Source organism: Cladophialophora immunda (assembly GCF_000835495.1).
Source record: "Cladophialophora immunda strain CBS 83496 unplaced genomic scaffold supercont1.1, whole genome shotgun sequence".
Lineage (NCBI taxonomy): Eukaryota > Fungi > Ascomycota > Eurotiomycetes > Chaetothyriales > Herpotrichiellaceae > Cladophialophora > Cladophialophora immunda.
In genome coordinates this window covers 6,918,778-6,938,881 of record NW_015622541.1, presented here as the reverse complement: position 1 = coordinate 6,938,881, position 20,104 = coordinate 6,918,778, and the positions used below count along the sequence as shown (strand labels likewise).

General features: G+C 50.8%; 3 protein-coding genes across 3 annotated transcripts; 1 reads left to right on the top strand and 2 right to left on the bottom strand.

Annotated features, from left to right (window-relative positions):
* Positions 1–1,786: 1,786 nt before the first annotated feature.
* Positions 1,787–3,215, bottom strand: PV07_02026 (uncharacterized protein; the record flags this gene model as incomplete). The annotated part of the gene is made up of 3 exons (XM_016388612.1): positions 1,787–2,282; positions 2,334–2,736; positions 2,798–3,215. The coding sequence occupies 3 exons, from the start codon at positions 3,213–3,215 to the stop codon at positions 1,787–1,789; spliced, it is 1,317 nt and encodes a 438-aa protein (XP_016255540.1).
* A 3,094-nt stretch (positions 3,216–6,309) lies between these two features.
* Positions 6,310–8,052, top strand: PV07_02025 (uncharacterized protein). Its single transcript, XM_016388611.1, has one exon. The coding sequence runs from the start codon at positions 6,480–6,482 to the stop codon at positions 7,884–7,886; it is 1,407 nt and encodes a 468-aa protein (XP_016255539.1). The 5' UTR covers positions 6,310–6,479; the 3' UTR covers positions 7,887–8,052.
* Positions 8,053–9,005: 953 nt separating this feature from the next.
* Positions 9,006–10,884, bottom strand: PV07_02024 (uncharacterized protein; the record flags this gene model as incomplete). Its single annotated transcript, XM_016388610.1, has 5 exons — positions 9,006–9,872; positions 9,957–10,245; positions 10,304–10,462; positions 10,526–10,635; positions 10,684–10,884. The coding sequence occupies 5 exons, from the start codon at positions 10,882–10,884 to the stop codon at positions 9,006–9,008; spliced, it is 1,626 nt and encodes a 541-aa protein (XP_016255538.1).
* Between the last annotated feature and the right edge of the window lie 9,220 nt (positions 10,885–20,104).

Here is a 20,104-nt window from a genome sequence, read left to right as displayed (position 1 = left end):
GATGTCTAGATCACGAGATGGCTGGCAATGGACTCCAACCCAAGGAGTACAACCTGGGCTTCCGTCTCACGCGGTGATAGAACCAGAGGAGATGATTCGAGACGCCCGCGACATCTTCGACGTGGTGATAATCGGTACCGGATATACTGGCCTGACAGCTGCTAGAGATCTGACTACTGCTGGTTGGTGATCCAACAAAAGCGTGGCCATATAAAGACATGCAACTGGAAACTGACTGTCGATCAGGTCTGCGCGTCCTCCTCGTGGAAGGTCGAGATCGACTGGGGGGAAGAGCATGGACGTCCGCCATCGACGGCTACCAGTTCGAGTTGGGGGGCACGTGGGTTCATTGGTTCCAGCCACACGTCTACCGAGAGCTCTCGCGGTACGAGATGGAAAATGAATTGGTGTTTTCCCCTGACTACACGAAAGAGAAAAACTACTTCACCTTTGTCACTGAGCATGGCTCGAGGCAGATGAGCCATGAAGAAGAGGTGAGCAAACACCTTGTCGTGTTTCTAGGTTTCTCTGTTGCTAAAGACAGATCCAGATGAAACTCTTCTCCCGAGCGATTGAAAAGTTTGTGAACGTCGACGGCCTCCTCGGGAAAGGTGTGATGCCATTTCCCTTCAACCAATATTGGAACACCGACGTCCTTCAGTATGCAAACATGTCCATTGCAGATCGCCTCGATCAAATCAAGAACGACCTGTCAGACGACGAGCGAAATGCCATTACAGCAATCACCCTCGTATGCAGTGGCGGGACGCGTGAAAACTCGGCATTTTTGGATTTTCTGCGCTGGTGGGCCGCAAGCGGACACGACTATAAGAATTTCATGGAGACGGTCATTGTTCTGAAGCTGAAGTGTGGCCAGTCTGCCTTTGCGCTGCGATTTTTCCGAGAAGCCTTGGGGTCGGGAAAGTTGTCTTACACTTTCAATACCACAGTGTCGTTCATCGACTCCTCTTTGCCAGATGCTGTTCACATTCACGCTCGGAACGGCCGTGAATTTCTGGCGAAAAGAGTCATTTGCACGGTGCCGCTGAATGTTTTGCACAAGGTCGAATTCAACCCACCGCTGCCACCGGAAAAACGAGATGCAATCAACCACAAGCACGTCAACCAAATTGTTAAACTGCATGCGGAAATCAATGATCCTGGAATGCGATCTTGGAGTGGAGCCACCTATCCAGACAACAAGCTTCTTTTTGGGGCGGCGGACGGGACGACACCTGCAGGGACCACGCATTGTGTTTTCTTTGGATGTCACGAAAATCATCTTCATGCTGAAGAGGACATTGATGGAGCATTGAAGGCGCTTGAGAAATTCGCACCAATGGACGTCCAGCGATTGGTAAGTGGAGGCTTCGATACACATCCTAATGCATTCTAACCGGCTCTACTTAGGTGTCCCATAACTGGTCCAGTGATGAGTTTGCCGAGGGCGCTTGGTGAGTACATGACTATAGTCCTCACCAATATATGGCTAACTAATCAACTCCAGGGCCTGGTACCGACCAGGCGCAGAAGTCAAATATCTGGACGCATTGCGCAAGAGACACGGCCCTGTTCTGTTCTCAAACTCAGATTGGGCGGGCGGTGCATGGCGAAGTTTTATTGATGGCGCGATCCAGTCTGGCACAGAGGCTGCCATGACAGTTAAAAACGAGCTTCAAACCGTGCGCAAAGCGAGTCATTTGTGAATGTAACTGCCAGATTGTTATGGATATTATATTCCAATCATAATAGATTGGCATGAACCATTACTGAGATGTCGACCACGTTACATGATGAAGGTCGAGGGATTCGTGCGCAGGGCCCACGGCCACCCTGAGCCTGTCTGACTGTCCCACATCTGTTCAAGGATTGAAAGACCAGCTGTGATATTCTCACACCCTGTCGCAACATATATATCATTGAGCCTCCCTGTAAAAAAGGCCCTGTGCTCTGGGAGCTCGCTCTCCGCCGCAGCGATAAAGTACACCCAGACCAGTGCGTGGCCACCAGGTACATTTGGTGATATGGGCGAGACAAGATGTTGGAGGTAGTCCAGAGCCATTGAATCGCTTTTGCCGCCGAGAAATGCACGATTCAAATAGATTTGGTAGCTACGCCGGACAGCTTCGATGACAGTACTGGTGATATAGACATCTTGTGAGTCTGACACGTGCTGTAGTGATGCACATATCGATCTGAGCTGTGTCTCCAGAGCCGCCTCGGAATTCATTGCAGGGAAATCGGAGGACAAGTCCAAGAATGGCTGAGCCAAAAGCATGAGTCTGAATTCACGTCAGTAATGTGTTGTGCGGCGGAAATCGACATAAACTCACATATCTGTCTGGGTGTGAAAGAACTGAAGTGTTTCTCTGCTAGCATCATAGACACCATAAGATTGGATAGATCGTAATAGTCGGAGAAGATAAATGTAATCATCGCGTCCAGTGATCAGCTCGCCGACAAGAAGAACAAGCAAGATGGCCCAGTTGGAGACACTGAATACTGCACCGGCCCGAGGATTCAAAGACGCCTTCTTCAGTGATTGAATCACTCTTACGCGATCGCGATCTGCCGCCGTGCGCAGTTTTTCATTCCCCCGCCAAAGATGAGAAGCAGCAACCGAGGAAACTGCGCTTTCCACGAGTGGTTCGGTGACGGCAAGTGGTATGATTACGTTCCGATACCCGTTGTACTGTCCGTCAAGAATCACCATGCCTCGGGCAATATTTTCCGAGACTGGGCTCTACAGTTAGCGGAGTAACTCTTCTTCGGGCACCAAAGGGATCGGAAAGCATACAATGGTTCAGCAAAAACCTCGATTGACCACTAATGGGCTGCAAGCAGGGATAAATGTTGGAAGCATACTCAGGCGTCTCTTCGTTACTCTCGAATGAATCTAACGAGTAAGAAAACGATAGCCTGGTTACCGTATTCGCCACCGGAGGTTTCGCCTGAAGATTCGTGATGGCAGCGGAACGATTGCCTCCAACTGACAGCGGCTTGGCGGCATTCGATCTCGAACTTGAAGACTGGCCTACTGGGATGGATAGGCCTCTCAATTTACCGCGGGAAGCGATACCATCGTTGAAGCGGTATCGAATACCAATGCCAGAGCAATCGAGTCCCTTTTTGGTGCACTTCGCACAATGGGGTTCTGTCTCGTCACAGATTATTCGCCGCTTATTGCAGTTATAGCAGCCTTTGCGGACTCCCATGGCGTAACAGAGGCATCGACGAGATTATCCCATTTGCTCGAATGCGCTCACATGTATATGTGAGCAACTTGGCGTCAAGAGAAAGTTGTTTTCCAGAAGCGGGGAAGCAGGGTTCGCCATAAAAGGAAGGTAGAGTGAGGGCTAGACCAAGGAGGACGGACTACGGGCGTAAGCTACTCGTTGACTCTTGTCTCATTCGCCAGCACATTCTTCACAACAAAGGCAGCACGAGTCCCTTCTTCGATTGCCCCGTCGATGAACCCTCGCCAACCAGATGCCCAGTCAGAACTGGCAAGGATGACCCTCCCATTCGACATTCCTTGTAGCGTGTCGAGATATTTGGTGGACATCGTGGCGTTGAAAGAACACCACCCACCGCGGGAGTAATCGTCCTTGCACCAATCATGAAATACCATGCTCTTTACCTTGATATCCTCATGGAACATCCTCACCGCGGCCAAAGTTTCGTCCACGTTGTCCTCGGGATCAAGATGATTGTATGCAGCTCCAAAGCACACGACATGACTGTCTCCTAATGGTGTTGTGCTCTCTCCTGCTGCATGGATAAGCTTGTTGTCGGGGTAGGTCAGCCCATCCCAGGAGCTCAGGCTATCGGAAGAGACCACGATGTGCAATTTAGTGCTTCGATTGCCATTGATTGCAGAGAGGGTCTCATTATCCAGTCGCTGAACTGGTGGGTTGAAAGCGATGCTGGACAGAACGTTGAGAGGGACGGTGCATATCAGTCTTCGGGCTTGAAATTGCAAGCCTTCCGTACAACCGATCTTCACCTTGCTTCCGTCATCCTTGACCGAGGTGACTGTGCAGTTGAATGCATAGGACAAACCTCCTGTGTCCAGCGCCTCTCGAAAGAATCGCCGGGCAAAGGCAGATTGCCCATGACGAAGCTTGAAAGCCGCACACATCCCGATGAGACCGTCGAGCGAGTAAGAGCACAAAGCCCAGAGTCGCACGATCTCATAGAACCCAGAGCTCTCAGGCTTCCCCCCCGTCAGAGTCATGAGCAATCCTTCCAGAATGGTCTGTTCGAGTGGATCTAAGTCGGCCTTGATTTGGTCAAAGCGATCTTTAATGGACATTGCATCCAAATTGACGGCGTCAGGAACAATGGTGGGATCATGCGGAAACGGCATGACCATTCGGCCAAAGTTACCATCGACATTGATGAATTTCTGAATGGCTGAGTCCAAAATTGCTGCCTAACGAAGAACAAGTTAGCACTCAGCGATCGCACATCACTTTCCGGCTCTTGTGACATACTTGCTCTTCACGGCTCATGGACTTGGAACCATCTTTATTGACCAATGTAAAAGAATTGAGTCCCTTTGATGGATCCACACATGGATCAACCTCTTTCTGCATTGAGTAACGAGATAACTCCCTCCATAGGTGAGGCTGTCCCCAGTGGACATATTGACCACCAAGCTCGTATTGAGTACCGTCAATCATCGACGTCCACGTGCGCCCACCAATGCGGTCTCTAGCTTCCAAAAGCAGAGTGCTGTGTCCAGACGTGGAAAGGTCCCGAGCAGCGGTGAGTCCGGCATAGCCAGCACCAATGATGGCCACGTCAAAGACCTTGTCTCTGTTTTGCACATTCGTTTCAGGCTTGACAACGGCCACACTGGGGAGGCCGCTTTTCAGACCGCTCTCTCCAGTCCAGGACCACCCTTCTCGACTCTGATGGGTCATGTCATCACTCATTCTCGGACTGTGTAAATGGAATATGGCAAAAAAAGATCTTCGTAGATTGAGAAATGGGATGTAGTGAATCTGAAATTGTAAAAGGTCGAGAGGAAAGTTGTCTGTAAATCATGGTATTTAAAGGATACAAATCTAGTAAGAATGGAGATCTCGCAACTGCGATTTCTGTGCGATTTCTGCAAGAGGAAGGTAGAGTGAGGTTGTCGGATGGGCAACTTCGGCAGTCTTTTGGATAGTGGGTGGACTTGACCTTTCTCCTCTGAGCATCAGTAATAATTGTCACCTCCAGACGTCACACAAGTGCATTTCCGAGTGTAAGTAATTTTACTCACACGGGCTGGTTAACCTCAAGTGCAAGGGAGAGCGCCTGTCCATTTTGATCCAGCGAAACACACGATATGGTACGGCTCATAAAGTCAATCATATGCAGTCTATCCCAATGGAGCTCATCTCGTGCATCTCCTAACGCAAGCTGCTGGGCCAATACGGACACCAAAGCGAGTGTCTCCCTATCTGAGGGAGTGCTGGAATGATGTAACATGTTCTGGCAGTTGTCGAGAAAAGAAACGAGATCCAAAACAGTCTCACCGACTCAAATGTTCCTGATGCAAGTTCGGTGGGTCGGTGCATCCACATGAAGAATCTCAACAAATAAATAAAACCGATCGTGTATCAAGATGAATATTAACCGCGCTGTCCACTCGTCCCGATGGGGGACGAAAAGGCCTCGGCGTGTTGTCTTCTGGGAGAGGACGCCTCTCTGTCATATTGAGTGAGTACTTACCGGTGATGACAGGGTAGCACTTCGTTTCTGTAGACAGCGATATCGTCTAGGAAACTGAGAACAAAAAATAAAGATGTCTGCAGAGCAGGAGACCAGACCACGGCCTTATTACCTGCGCTACTCGCGCCGCGGACAGTGTATAGATTACGATCTTCGAGGTGGTAAAGTAGTTGAATTAAATCAGATAAGATGGCGCAGCGGAGGGATCCGGATCAGCATAACTCCATATCTCCGTGCCTCCCTCCAAGGGCATCCGCCGTCATTCCTCGGCTCGTCCAGCTCTTGGCCCCTAGCGAACAAGAGGAGTGATATCTGCTGTGAGATCAAGGGGAGTCAAATATAGATGCCAAGGTTCTGGAACAAAGATCATGGTTCAGCACCAAACTCAAATCCAGTCTATTCAGCTGAGCTTTGGTACTATCCAGGTAAGTCCAAGCATGTGCAAAACACCCTCCACCAGCGGGTGGATCGCCGGCAGCGGCGAACTCGGATCGGTGCAACGTTGCCACTCTGAGCGGGTCAATACGTATATGGCCAAAACTATTATTAGACCTTGCTCATGACCTCTTTTTAACTCACGGACAGTGTGAATTACCTCAAAACCATTCAGATTTCCAATGTCGGCACTGAGCTCCAGGAGCACAACTCCAGAGTTGTCAACCCGTCAAAGCCCATTCAATCAACCTGGCACTCACAATCCTCAGTTCAAGGCGGTCGACGGAGAGGACGCGTAATCGGCGGCACTCACCAATTTGATGGCTACTGAGGATGCGGCAAGGAACTTCGAAGTCGAGGAAACCCGGATCAAAACCCCCGAGGGCACCACACAAGAGGAGGGGAAGCACCAAGCATGCAGCTGCACAGAGAAATTCCTTCCGGCGTCAGATTGGGTTACCTTGTCAGAACGACGAGGCCACTATAGGCCATTACAGCCGGGTCGTTTGAGAAACAGCTTGCTTGCCGGAGTTGGATTTCTCGAGCTGGGAAATGCAGGCGATTTTGCCGCCAATGTCTGGAACCAAGTCCCCGTGAAGAAATGGGTCGCCGTCCTCATGGCCCTCGGCGCGACGCTGGCCCTGGTGACCTCGCTGTTTGCTTTTCGGGATGTCACGCTCAGCTGGCGCAACATACGGGTGCTGAGGGAGGAAAGATCGTACCTGAAGCGAGAAAGAGCGCGATGCCGCGACAACAAGGCCTGCCTCCGGAGCGTGGACGCCATCTTAGGAGTCAACTTCCGTGAAAGTGGCACTGAGCTGCTGGATCGGCTTTTCGTGGATGTGCTCCTGGGTTTTGGTGCCCTGCTGGTCAGTGTCGGAACCTATATGGCTATCGGTGGAGCGAACCCCTCCGTGTTCGCTGCCAGCAACCTGCTATCAGGCTACATTGGCAACGCCGCAGGTGCACTCTACGGCCTGATCAATGCAGGGTGGTCTACCTACGTTTCAATTCGAGCATATCGACATCGCTCCGCGGGGCTTGCCAGATTGGAGTCGGACTTCGCCAAAAGTTTGCTGCGGCGCCGCACCAGCAAAGTGCAGACGCACGCAGTGGTGCTTGCGGTCACCGGTCTTGCTGCGGGAGCTGGAGGTCTCATTACCGCCACCATGTGGTGGGGTTATATCATTCTGGTTCCCTGCATTATCTCCAACATCTACTGTAACTGGATGTGGCGCCACCAAATCGGGTATGAACGACCTACAGCTGCCAAAATTGCCCCAATCGACCAACGGGCACTAATCACGGAGCTTGAATACGCCGCCGTTATGAGCGACTACCTGGGAAAACGGGAACCTTCAAATGTTGCCAAAGGTGGCGAGTCTCATGACCCTACATCGATCGTCTCGGTCATCCAGTTCATGATTTCCATTGATATTTTCGAAAGCTTCTGCGTCCGTGCCATGCGGGAGCGGCCGCTATCTGCAGCTCTTCTGGAAGCGTCAGAGGGAGACTTGACAATCTGCGAGCAGACATTTCTGGATCTGGACCAAAAGCATTTGCCCTCGTTGTTGGCAATCGCGAAGATGCATGTCAGGGAAAGGGGTCCAGTACAGTTACGGTACCGAGAGAGATACCTGCTGGAGACTCTGGGGTGTTACTTGCGGGTCCAAGATGACACACCGGTTGATAAAGAGCTCGATGCCCGTCCGAAAGAACCAGTATAATAAAGCCTTTAATGAGAACCAAGTCTTTTGTTTTTCTTATCTGTATCGAGGCAGCTCTAGTGGGCAGACATTCCCTCCGGGGAATCGCGGTCCTTCCCCCCCCAGTATATTCGTCGCTTGAAGTCACGAAGTTTAGACTATTATATTTTGAATGCCCTTTCCAGCGTTAGCACCATTCTAGTAGGATTTTCTCGTAGGCCACTATTGATAATAGTCTAAAAGGTAAGTGCTGCTTTATTATGAGGCGTTTTCACTATAATGGATTACGTGTAACTATGTGTTGGACGATTGACACTTATAGCGTCATGATCCTCTACTGTGGTGTGTGGCAAGCGACACTAAGAAAAGGGCCCCGAGCGTCCCACATGCCCCTCGTAGTTGGGGCAATTTGCTCGGCAGACGGTTTTCTCCGGGCACCGTGATGCCCCACTATTATGTGACATTTATATTTTTGAATGCCCAAAATTCGCAAGAAAATCATCCTGATTTCACACGGGTTCTATAGTGTAGTGGTGATCACTCCGGATTTTGACTTCACGTCGAATATTCATTCGTCGTTGTTGAAACATTCCGGCAACCCCGGTTCGAACGTGAGTCTCACAGCCTGCTCCACGATAATGCCTTCAGCCATACTGACTCTCAACCAGCCGGGTAGGACCTGAACATTTCTTCTTCTTCATTTTTGTTTTTGCTTTTGACTGTAGTAAGCTGAGGTGAGAATTTTCTCTCGTGGTGAGACGATAGATGGACAAATTCCCAGCTTAAGTGGCATTGCCTTTTTTTCTCGTTGGTGAATTTGCAGTCAGTGGCCGACTACGGGTTATATTTTTTCCGCTCCGGCAGCAAGACCAAACCCCCTTTTTGCGCGGTGAATATGCTGTCTTCTTCGCCGCCATCCACGAGAAGACGCATATAATACTGCCAAAATGACCAGATGTGAAACAGAGACTCATCTCTGCTGACTCTCGCGGGCAGTGATTTTCACAAGAAGGTGAGCTTGTTGTCGATGGAAAAAAAAAGTCTAACCATTTACGACACGCTTCCCGCTATTCAAAAGCCTTGTCGACCGGCTGACTAGACAAGGCCGCGAGGGTACATCTCCTTCGAGTGTGTGGATCGTCATATGAAGTGCAGACTATCAAGTCCCGCGCCTCCACCAAGTACCGTCCAGCCCTCCTCCTCATCTCGGCTCTCGTTGCCAGGTTCGGGATACTTCTTCAGATGCTCGATGGCCCATCTCGTCTCATCCCCAAGCACGGGTGGGCACCTCCCACGGTCCTCGAGCAAGGGTAGACCGGCCAGGTCGAAGAGGCCCCGGAGCCAGTCCATGGTCTCCCCGTTATCCCAGGGGATATCATGAAACTTTCGTCCCTCCCGGCTGACAAGTTTCCACCTCTCCCGCTCCCATCTCTCCTGTGCCTCCCGTGGCGGGAGCGGGAGGGCACTCCTGCCCGCGAATATCCGCGCGAGTGCGATGGCCTGGTACTCGAAGGAGCGGAACGTGAGAACGCGAGGGACCCCGACAATGCCCACCGTTGGAAAATCTCGGAGGAATGTGTGCCAGTAGCTACCGACGAGACGATTCTCCGCATAGTCCCAGAGGGGCCCACCATTGGCTTGGACGTTCCAAAAGGGAAAAGAGGCCTTGTAACCTGTGCAGTAGATGACAGCGTCAATGTCGGAGAGAACCGATCCATCCTCGAATACGATGTCTCCTGTTGGCAGATACTCGCTCACAATGGGTTTCCATTCAATCCCTGAGGGTGGCTTGTCACCGTCCCACCGAGAAGGCGACCTTCGAGACTGATAGACGGGGAGCTGTGCTGATTCGACAAGCGCTGCCGTGATGTCATGGCCAGATGCAGAGTTGCCGATGACGAGGACTCTTTTGCCCTGATGGGCCTGTGGATTGCGGTAAGATTTGGAGTGCATTACCTTTTCTGGGAACAACCGGATATATTTGTCAAGACCGTCCACTCGTGGGACCTTGAGAACAGATGAAAGTCAGGAAACGTAAAGTACAGACCTGTTGTAAATGTCCTTCCTTCGTGACGACTGAGACAGACTTACGTATGGTACGGAATAGTGCCCATTTGCAATGACCACGGCGTCGAACTCTTCTTCCCACCAGACATCCACGTGCCGGACCGAATCTCTTCGCCGAAGTGTGAGCTTCCACCCTTCCTTTCCTGACAATCTGGACAGATCTTCCACCGTAGTGTTCAAAACAAGAAATGAGTCTGTTCGGTGAAGTGAGAAATAGTTCGCGATGTATTGCCTTGGTACCCAGTGAGGTGGAAAGGGGCCATATGGGAACCTGTTGTCTGAGAATGACATCGCAATATCTGGAACATTGGTCCTATCATGGCCCTGTTTGGAATTATCCTTGGGTAAAACTGAAGGCTGACTACACTTACGTCAGGCTGTCATATATTGGCGTTCTGTCATACCGTTCTTGGGAATTGGGAGAGGTCGCTCTTGGAAGTGCATCGGGAATTTCTAAGGGAGGGTCGATCAGCGGCGGGATGCCACCAGGCGAAAGATTGAGGCCGGGTCCTGGGTCAGGATCGTATATCCTAGAAGTTGATTCTGTCATCTGTAAGGCTCACGACGACGAGGTTGGATCGTTTCATTCCTACCATGTTCCCCCGGGCGCTTCTCGCCTTTCGAACACTCGGATGCGACTGAAGCATTTCTCCGCTGCAAAGGCCGCGGCGGCCGCGGCTCCTTCTTCAATATGAGCAGATTTCTAGCGGGGACATAAAGTGGCAGGAGACCAGGAAGCATGTGGTATTACCTGCTGCACCAGCGCCGATAATGGCAACGGACTGAATTGAAGTTGTACCCATCCCGGTTGAGCAAGAATCTTAGCCAAGCGCGATATTTTGTTCGAAAGGTCAGTATGTGAATCCCTTCCAGTACTTTCGAAGTTGATGTTGTCGGCATTGAGTAGTTGGACAAAGGATCCTATCACATAGGGTGACTCCAGATTCGCCATCCTGCCCTGAATGGCGTGCTCGATGGTCAAGATGCGGGCTACTCCAGACCTGGAGCAGGCCTTGCAGTATTATTCGATGTTGCTCCCAGCAGCATAGCTTATATGGACATATGCTGGCATCTAAAATTCGGCACAGTCCTCAGACCATCAAGTCAGGCTGCTGCCCGGCGACCACTTTCCAGATAAGATTTATTTTGCCATGGCCCATAATGGAGTTTGCTGTGCTAGATCTGGCAGGCCCACCGGCCAAAGGAACCAGTCAGACTGTCCAAAAGGGATCTATGCGCGGGTGTCATAGTCGAAACTGAGTGTACATAATGCGAAGTAATTGTCATATGAATATGAATGGTGTCTTGAGGGAGTCTTGTTGGGAGACTCCGCTCTCGGGGCCGACCATCAGCAAAATCGATGAATCTAGGAATTACTCGTGTTTGTATTTGCCAACCATAGAAACCTTTGCTACGGACGATAGCCACGACAAATATCTCTGTTGTCCGGATGCCCGCCCCTGAACGACCCTTCCAGCAGCGATCGTGCAGGCCGAGGACATCGCTCGGTTCGAAGAGTTCCTCGAGGCGTGCAAGCATTCAATCATAGGGCTTTAAATCCTGCACATGGTCTTTACGAACAGGAGGTTAGTCGAAGTCGACCCGAAATCCTCCTGGCTATGCAATGAGAAGATCACATACATACAGAGTGGGCCAAGAGGACGCAGGTCTTGATTCTCCCAAACAGGTATGCCAGACTTGGAACTTACTGCAGTTCTCAGGACCATCCTAACAGTGGAAATTCTGCAACTCTCCGGCGTTGAGATGTAATCACGCCTGGAATAAGAGAGGTGAGCCTTGAACTCGACCAACTGCTGCAGAATCAATAAACACTGCGGTCTATGCGCCAGGAATGCTATCGAAATCTATATATGAAGAAAGGTCTTGATAACATACGCCCTAGTACAACGAATGAGCCTTAGACTTGCATGGTTTCGCCAATACGGATAGAAATGGCCAGTAAACCGTAGGACTTGATATCTCTCCTGTTTAGTTCTCCTTTCCGCCCATCGGTTATGCTCATCTATGCCGAGACCTGATCATCAGACTGCCTACTTTCTCGTTGGTCACCCAATCAGCGAACTTGTCTTGGGCCCTGCTTGCATTTCGTCTCTACTGTTTGTGATTCTCTAAGCCACCTCAATCTCCTGCGCAACTACGCCTGCTTTGCCCATAGCCTTCATTTCTTCGACGTTGGTATTTGCGAGATCCGCTACGTCGGCTGCCTCATCGCCGTCAAAGAACTTGCCGACCTCTTCCAATGGTGTATATCGTGTCTCGACGATGAAGAAGTAGATGACGACAATTTCGAAGCCGAGGAACACGACGTAAACCAGGTAATACTTCCAAGCGATTGCGTCGAGTGCAACGGCGTTGACGTATTGGTTGAAGAAAAGAGACGCAGAGACACAGAAGTTCAACCAGGTATAGCCTTTCGCGCGTAGGCCGTAGGGGAGGATTTCGGTTGTGTAAGCTGCCAGAAGACCAGATCTTCAGGATGATTCAGATCAGCTTGTGTCCAGGTCTTCAAAGATGAGGACAACTCTTATCACTTACTTGACATCATAAAAGAAACCATAGACGAAGATCATGACAACGAAACCGTAACCAAGCCCTGCTGCCGGGTGGATGGCGTATCTTGCAGAGATTATTGTCCATGTGGTAAATGCGAAGAAGGTGCCGATCGTTGAGGTTAGATAGATAGGACGCCTTCCAAGCTTGTCGATAAAGAGAGAAAAGACCAGATTCAAAACCAGATCCCATGATTTCAAGCCAGCGTTGATGCCCAGCTGAGTATTTGCATTCGTGATGCCGATGTTATTCATGACCTGGTAGAGATAGTACGAGATGAGCCCGTTGCCAGACCATTGCGAAAAGAATGCTATGGCCGTGATAATGCTTATTCGTTTGCGGTTCCCCTTGGTGCGCAGAAGGTCGACCCATGAGTTCTTGTTGAGTTGCTTGTCCAGCGATATTGCGGTGGAGATCTCGCTGAATTCGAGGAGAACAAACTCGTCTCGTGGGTTCCCATCCGAGTGGTACTTTACCAGGATGCGAAAGGCTTCATCCGCTCTATCTTTGTTGATCAACCATCGAGGGCTTTCCGGTGTGAACCAGATCACACAGAGAATTACCAAGGAACAAATGCCCTGTAGCAGGCTTGGAAGTCGCCAGGCCCATTCGCTCTGTGATTGACATGAATGTCATCCCGATGGTACTTCATATTTTTGGAAGGTCAAGCTGCTTACCTGAATTCGCAAGGTTCCATAGGTAACCCACGAGGCAATGAAGGCCCCCCAGAAGTAAGACGAAGCGCTCAAAGTCACCATGACTGCGCGATCTTGTGGGTGGGAAATCTCTGCGATGAGAAGAGGGGCAGCTCCGAGAACGATTGTGTCCCCGAAGCCAAGCAGCAAGCGAGCCGCAATGAACATGCCAAAATTCTGCGCGCCAGCCTGTAACCCTACTGCAAGCAACATGATGCAGCAGCCTAAGATGATTCCAGCCTTCCTGCCATAGGCATCGATGAGATATGGGACAGGAAACAGACCAATGAGAGAGCCGAGACTCATTGAGGCGTTGAACAGACCGAGGATTGAGCCTCGCGGGTTGTCAAAATAGTCTCGCCAGTAGCTCAGGGTTTGCAAGCCGTTCATCATTGATCCGTCGAACCCATTAGCCGTGTTTGTGATGATCAGGACCAGCGTGTAGAAATAGAGTCGGCGCATTTCCTTGTGCTTCCACCAGGCAATGCGAGGAAAGAGCCGCCCAGCAAAGAAGAATTGTCCCTTGGGGGGTGCGACAGGCTTAGGAGCCTGACGAGCCGAAACCATGGTGGGTAGAGAATTCAATCGAGACCTTGGTAAAGGACAACTTGGTAAAGCGACAATGACAATATGCTGAGTCGAGGTATTTCGTCAATAGGTGAAGCCCTATATGTATATCTTCACCTGCATAGAATACACTTTCCCCAGTGGTGGTTGAGCAGGGTCCACAATTGAGAGCCCGTGGGGTGACCGTCCGGGGTATGGCCGGCGTAACATGGACTAGAGGGTAACCGAGTATTTTGCCTAAATTTCCTCTCTATATGCAGCCATGTCTGAGGCGGCTCATCGCAGAGAAGTTGGCGTCCTCCAGTGGCTTGGCAAAGACAGACCGTACATGCATTTCGGTGGAGGTTTATGTCTCAGCCGAAGTTTTCTTTCGCGAAGGCACAGGATTGAACTCAATGGAGGTACACCATTGATTCAGGCAAAATGAATACACATGCTAATACACATGCTAATACACATGCTAATACACATGCTAATACACATGCTAATAACACAACAGGAAAGTCTTCGGTGACTTTCTAGCTTTTGAAGACAGATAAAGCAACTGGAGTGTAAGCGACGGAACCAAGGCCAGATCGGCACGGATAGGGGCTCCGTACTTTTGCTTTCACCGCCTCGCAGGCCTTTTAGCTGGGGCTTTTTGCCTATCACCACAGCATAAGATTAGCCGGGGTCGAATAATCTCTCAGCCTGTTTCTGTAGCACCGGCCTATGCGCATGTGGTCTGTGCAGCATCTGTTTAGAATGTAAGGTATGCGGCAAAAGGGACGGTTGCCGGTGGTCAACCTAGTCCTAGGAAACTCGTCGACCTTTCACCAACGGGACTAATCTCCGTGCCGTGTTGAAGCTTTTCTCGTTCCTCAGCTAGTCTGTCCATCGGAATTGTTGGTCGATGCGGTGAAGGTGATTGATGGAGTGTCATGAAATGTGTGAAAGGTTCGTTGAAGCAGTGGCAGACGTCACAGCAATGACACCTGATTACCCTAGTCCTCATATGTACAAGCATAACTCGGGGTTGTGGAGGTCGCCGAGCACCGAGCAGGGGGTGGGGAAACACGTCCGTAAGCACGATGTCTTTTTGATATCTATTATACTTAATCAACCTGAAGACCGCTAAACTGGACCTGGGCGTCTTGTTCTGCACCAACCGCAAACACACCGATGATCGGTCCCACAAAATCTGGTCCGGTCATGTCCAGTGTATCCAGCGACTCAACGGACGTGTAACCCGCCGAAGACTGCTCATCTCGAAATGAAAAGCGATACGTCTTCTCCGTGTATTCAATGCGTAGGGAAACTGATTCTCCCAGCTGAAAGCTCTGCTTTGATGTCTGTACGAAAGATTTGGCGTTGTTGACCGCTTCGAAGACCAGTGAAGATGCGGCAAAGTCGTAGAAGATCCGAGCATAGCGATGCTCGTCCTTATAGCATACCAATCCAGCTTTGACATCCCGTTTGGCATCATCTCCAAGCTTGTACATCGTGACGACCGACGTGCCGCTCAGTAGACGTTGTCGTTTTCCCACAAACGTGACCGGCTTCTGCCATTGTGATATGTCATCCGTGCTAGAAGTAAGTGTGATCTTGTTGCCGTCGTCCGAGAACTGGTGTTTCGGCAGGTTCGCATCTCGGATGTAAAGATAGTCAACCATAGGATCGGCAACGACGGCACGATTTCCCTCGAGTCGAACCATCTCATTCCCGTCTGGGAGCTTGGGATCCAGCTTTACTTGGCTCAGTCTGGGCCATTGGCCCTCAGGCCATGCAGCAGGAGTCAGAAAGGTTTCACGGCCCATGACAAACCGCCCATCAGCCTTTCTGACACCCAAACAGACACCCCACCATTGACCTTTTTGATCTTGAAATACATCGCAATGTCCAGTATATCGTATGTATTCGCTTGTACCTCGCGCGGTCAGGATTGGGTTTCCACTGAACGACTCATATGGACCCCAGATGTTTTTGGACCTTGCGACATTGATCATATGGTTTTCGTGCGTACCTCCTTCAGAAATCATAAGATAGTACCAGCCGTCCTTTTTGTAAAGGTAAGGACCCTCAGGGTAGATATCCCCATTCCCATCCCAGATTTTCTTCTCCTCCGACAACTTCTTTCCGGTCTGGAGATCGACCTCAAATTGATTAATCTTTGTCATTGGTCCAGGTGCAGCTGACCCCTGAATATATGAACGTCCGTCGTCATCGAAGAAGAGGCTTGGGTCGATACCAGCGAACTCAAAGTAGATGGGATCGCTCCATTTGTTAGACCAAATATCGGTGGTGGTGACGATGAAGTTCTGCTTCTCGTCCTCCTCTGGATCATTTTCGTCATGGATCACATTAGTACATAGGATGTAGACCGTTCCTTCGCGATGACGGATTGTCGGAGCGTACAATCCGCCAGTTGTGAGCAACACTTCACCAAGTTCTTTCAAGGGAATCAAGTTTGTCCGGGACCTTGTAAGGCTCAGTTGGCTTTGCCTATTAATGGCATTTCCTTAGGGAGTGTTAAAATCGGGATTGCAGAGTGGGCTTGCGAGTCTTACCGATTTGTCTCCAAGAAATGAGGTCTTCTGAGGCGTAAATAGGGAGCCCAGGGAAAACGTGAAACGTAGAATTCACCAAGAAGAATGTCCCATCAATTAAGACAACAGAAGGATCGGGAGCGAAGCCCGGAATGATAGGATTGATGTGTGATTCCGACATGGCGCTGGTACGGGCTTCCTAGTGATAGATAAATTCGTATCCGCTTTCGTTGTAGATTTGTTCTTTTGTAGTCTCCTGAATATGGACAGCATCTCTGTGTGAGAGGTTGTAGAATACTTCGAAGGGCTCCACCCGAGTATGGCACAAGGTTGCTGACAACAGCGTGGTTACCCAAGAACGTCAGTTGTCGTTAATCAGTATAGTACATGGCCACCGGCTAAATTCGAATTACCCTACACTAACCTAACTTCACTTCTTACTAGTTGGTAATTCAAGGCGCACTGAATACGAGGAATACGGCTGGACGGGAACCTCCAGACGACAACATGGTCAAAGTCATTCCACATTACACCTCTAGCGCGCTATCTCTAAAGCTGCGAAATGCACATTGATGATCACGCGACCCTCTTAGGTACTCTGGTGTCTGGGTAAATCTCAAAGGCGTGCCGAAACATGTCGATACTCGCGATACCTTCCATATCGTGCACTACGAAACTTTGCGTCACTTGGTGAACAAGGCTCACAAGCCTCTCTCGATCCGCCACCAACTTGAGCGTTTTCGGGTGGCTGGCAGTGTTTCCCCGACACTTCCTTCTTAACTCTGCAGTCTAACATGTTCGAGCTCACCTTCGTCTTTCAGCCTGTCGCCGAGCCCGGGACTGCTTCTCCGTCAGGTGGAAAACCAGCCGCCATTTATTGTGACACAAGCCCGAGCTTTTCCTTGACTGGGAAGATGCCGGTGGCACGTCTACCACCACGCTAGTAGAGCATTGCAGTTTAAGCACTCAGTACTCGGAACATGCTAGCCTTTCTATCTGTTGGCACCGTGATACCCCAGGTCTCCGGCCATATCCCGCCGGTACCTGTCGATCTGGCGTCGCAGCATATAGCCTGAATACCGGACGAGCTTCATCCTGGGCCCTAAACCGCATTTGCATCTACTACTACTGTCGAATACTTCGCAAGTGCATCTTTTGCGGCTATAATTAAATCGATGAACATATGAAAATGGGAAGTCGAGCCTGGATGTCTTGTGCGGACAGGACTTCGCGGCCAGGTGTAGCAACATGCGTGGACTTTTACTTCTCGTTTCGGCCTGTCTAGTAGGCGCGGAAAATGGTCTCGATGCTCGGCTACGGTATGCACCTTTACCTGGTGCTTATCAGTCGAACGCTCATGTTCCTTCCACAATCGTGGCTCTCAATACTACCGAGAATGGGCCAGTAGCCATGGCCGGCCTGGAAATACAAAAGGGCATCCAAGGCATTTTTGGTCAGCATGTCACTATTACCAAACAAAACTTGAACACTTCGTCCGCCGTTGTCATTGGTACAGTTGATGAGTACACTCAAGCCTACGGCAAGCCTAAGGAGACCTTTCAACTCCAAGAGGACGGATTCTGGCTTAGCACCGAGGGCAACTCGGTACAAATCCTAGGACAAAATGCACGAGGAGCGCTCTATGGCACATTCGAATATCTCTCTATGCTCGCGCAGGGGAATTTTTCCCGCGTCGCCTATGCCGCCAGCCCCAGCTCTCCGATACGCTGGATCAACCAGTGGGACAACTTGGATGGAAGCATTGAACATCAATATGGCGGGCCCTCCATCTTCTTCGAGGACGGTCTTGTCGTCGGAAACACGACTCGCGCTTCTCAATATGCGCGTCTGTTGGCGTCTATTGGCGTTAATGCAGTTGTGGTCAACAACGTCAACGCGAACGCCTCCATCTTGAGTACTCAAAATATACAAGGTCTGGGTAGGATCGCCGACGCCTTCCGGCCGTATGGTGTGCAGCTGGGCATGTCTCTCAACTTCGCTTCTCCAAACGCCACGGGACTGGCTCTGCCTCGTCTCGATACCTTTGATCCACTGGACCCCGCTGTGGTTGACTGGTGGACGAACATCACCGATCTCATTTATCAATATGTCCCTGACATGGCCGGCTATCTTGTCAAGGCTAATTCCGAGGGCCAGCCGGGCCCATTGACCTACAATCGGACACTATCACAAGGAGCGAACCTCTTTGCCAGAGCCCTTCAACCTTATGGTGGGGTCGTCATGTTCCGAGCATTTGTCTACAACCAGCTTAATGAATCAGACTGGAGAGCAGACCGTGCTAATGCCGCTGTTGACTTCTTCAAGGACTTGGATGGACAGTTTGAGGATAACGTTGTTGTACAGATCAAATACGGCCCCATTGATTTCCAGGTCCGGGAACCCACCTCACCATTATTCGGAACCCTACGCAACACTAATACCGCGATCGAGCTAGAGGTTGCTCAGGAATATCTGGGCCAGCAATGTCACCTTGTTTACCTACCACCACTCTGGAAAACCGTCCTGGACTTTGATCTCCGCGTGGATGGAAAACCATCATTGGTCCGCGATATCATCTCTGGTAAACGCTTCAAACGGCCTCTCGGCGGATCGGCAGCTGTCGTCAATGCTGGTACCAACGCAACTTGGATTGGGAGCCATTTAGCCCAGTCTAACCTCTACGCGTACGGTCGTTTGGCTTGGGACGTCACTGGGGACCCTCAACGCATACTACAAGACTGGATTCGCCTGACCTTCGGTCTAGACCCTGCGGTGATGGACACAATCACCAATATATCTATGGAGTCGTGGCCGGCGTACGAAAACTATACTGGAAATTTAGGCATTCAGACGTTAACTGACATACTCTATACCCACTATGGGCCCAATCCCGCCTCTCAGGATAACAACGGATGGGGCCAGTGGACTCGCGCAGATCACAAGACCATCGGTATGGATCGCACGGTGTCGAATGGAACTGGATTCGCCGGCCAGTACCCTGCCGAGATATTTGAGCAATACGAGAACATCAGCACTACTCCTGACAATCTCCTTTTATGGTTCCACCATGTCAACTATACACAACGCCTCCAATCCGGCAAGACGGTCATCCAACATTTCTATGATGCGCACTACAGCGGCGCCGAGACCGCCCAAACCTTTGCCCCGTCGTGGGAGTCGCTGAAGGACAAGGTCGACAGTGAGAGATACAACGAGGTTTTGCACCGCCTGAAGTACCAAGCGGGCCATTCGATCGTTTGGAGAGATGCCATCACCCATTTCTACTGGAACTTGTCTGGCATTCCCGACCAGGCCGCGCGCGTGGGCCACCATCCGTGGCGCGTGGAGGCCGAAGATATGGTCCTGGATGGCTATAGGACGTACGCCGTGAGTCCCTTCGAGACCGCTTCCAACTATACCGCCATCGTCACGTCCTCGAACACAACCGCGGGCACAGCCATGGCGGAACTTTCTTTCCCATCCGGCACGTACGACCTCGCCGTCAATTATTACGATCTCTACGGTGGAAGGGCTCACTGGCAGATCTACCTCAACAACCAATCGGTGGGGGCGTGGGTAGGCAACAACGAAGACACTCTGAGCCACGAGCACTCTACCTACCTAGACGGCCATTCGGCAAGCCGCATCACTTTCCCAGGCGTGAAGATCGAGACCGGAGACATGCTGAAGATTGTGGGCACTCCCGACGGCATTGAGCCAGCTCCTCTGGACTATGTTGCCATCCTGCCCAAGGGAGTCGTCGACTGAAGAAAATGCACGACCAAGGACTTCCAGGAGGTCCCGGTGGATGCTC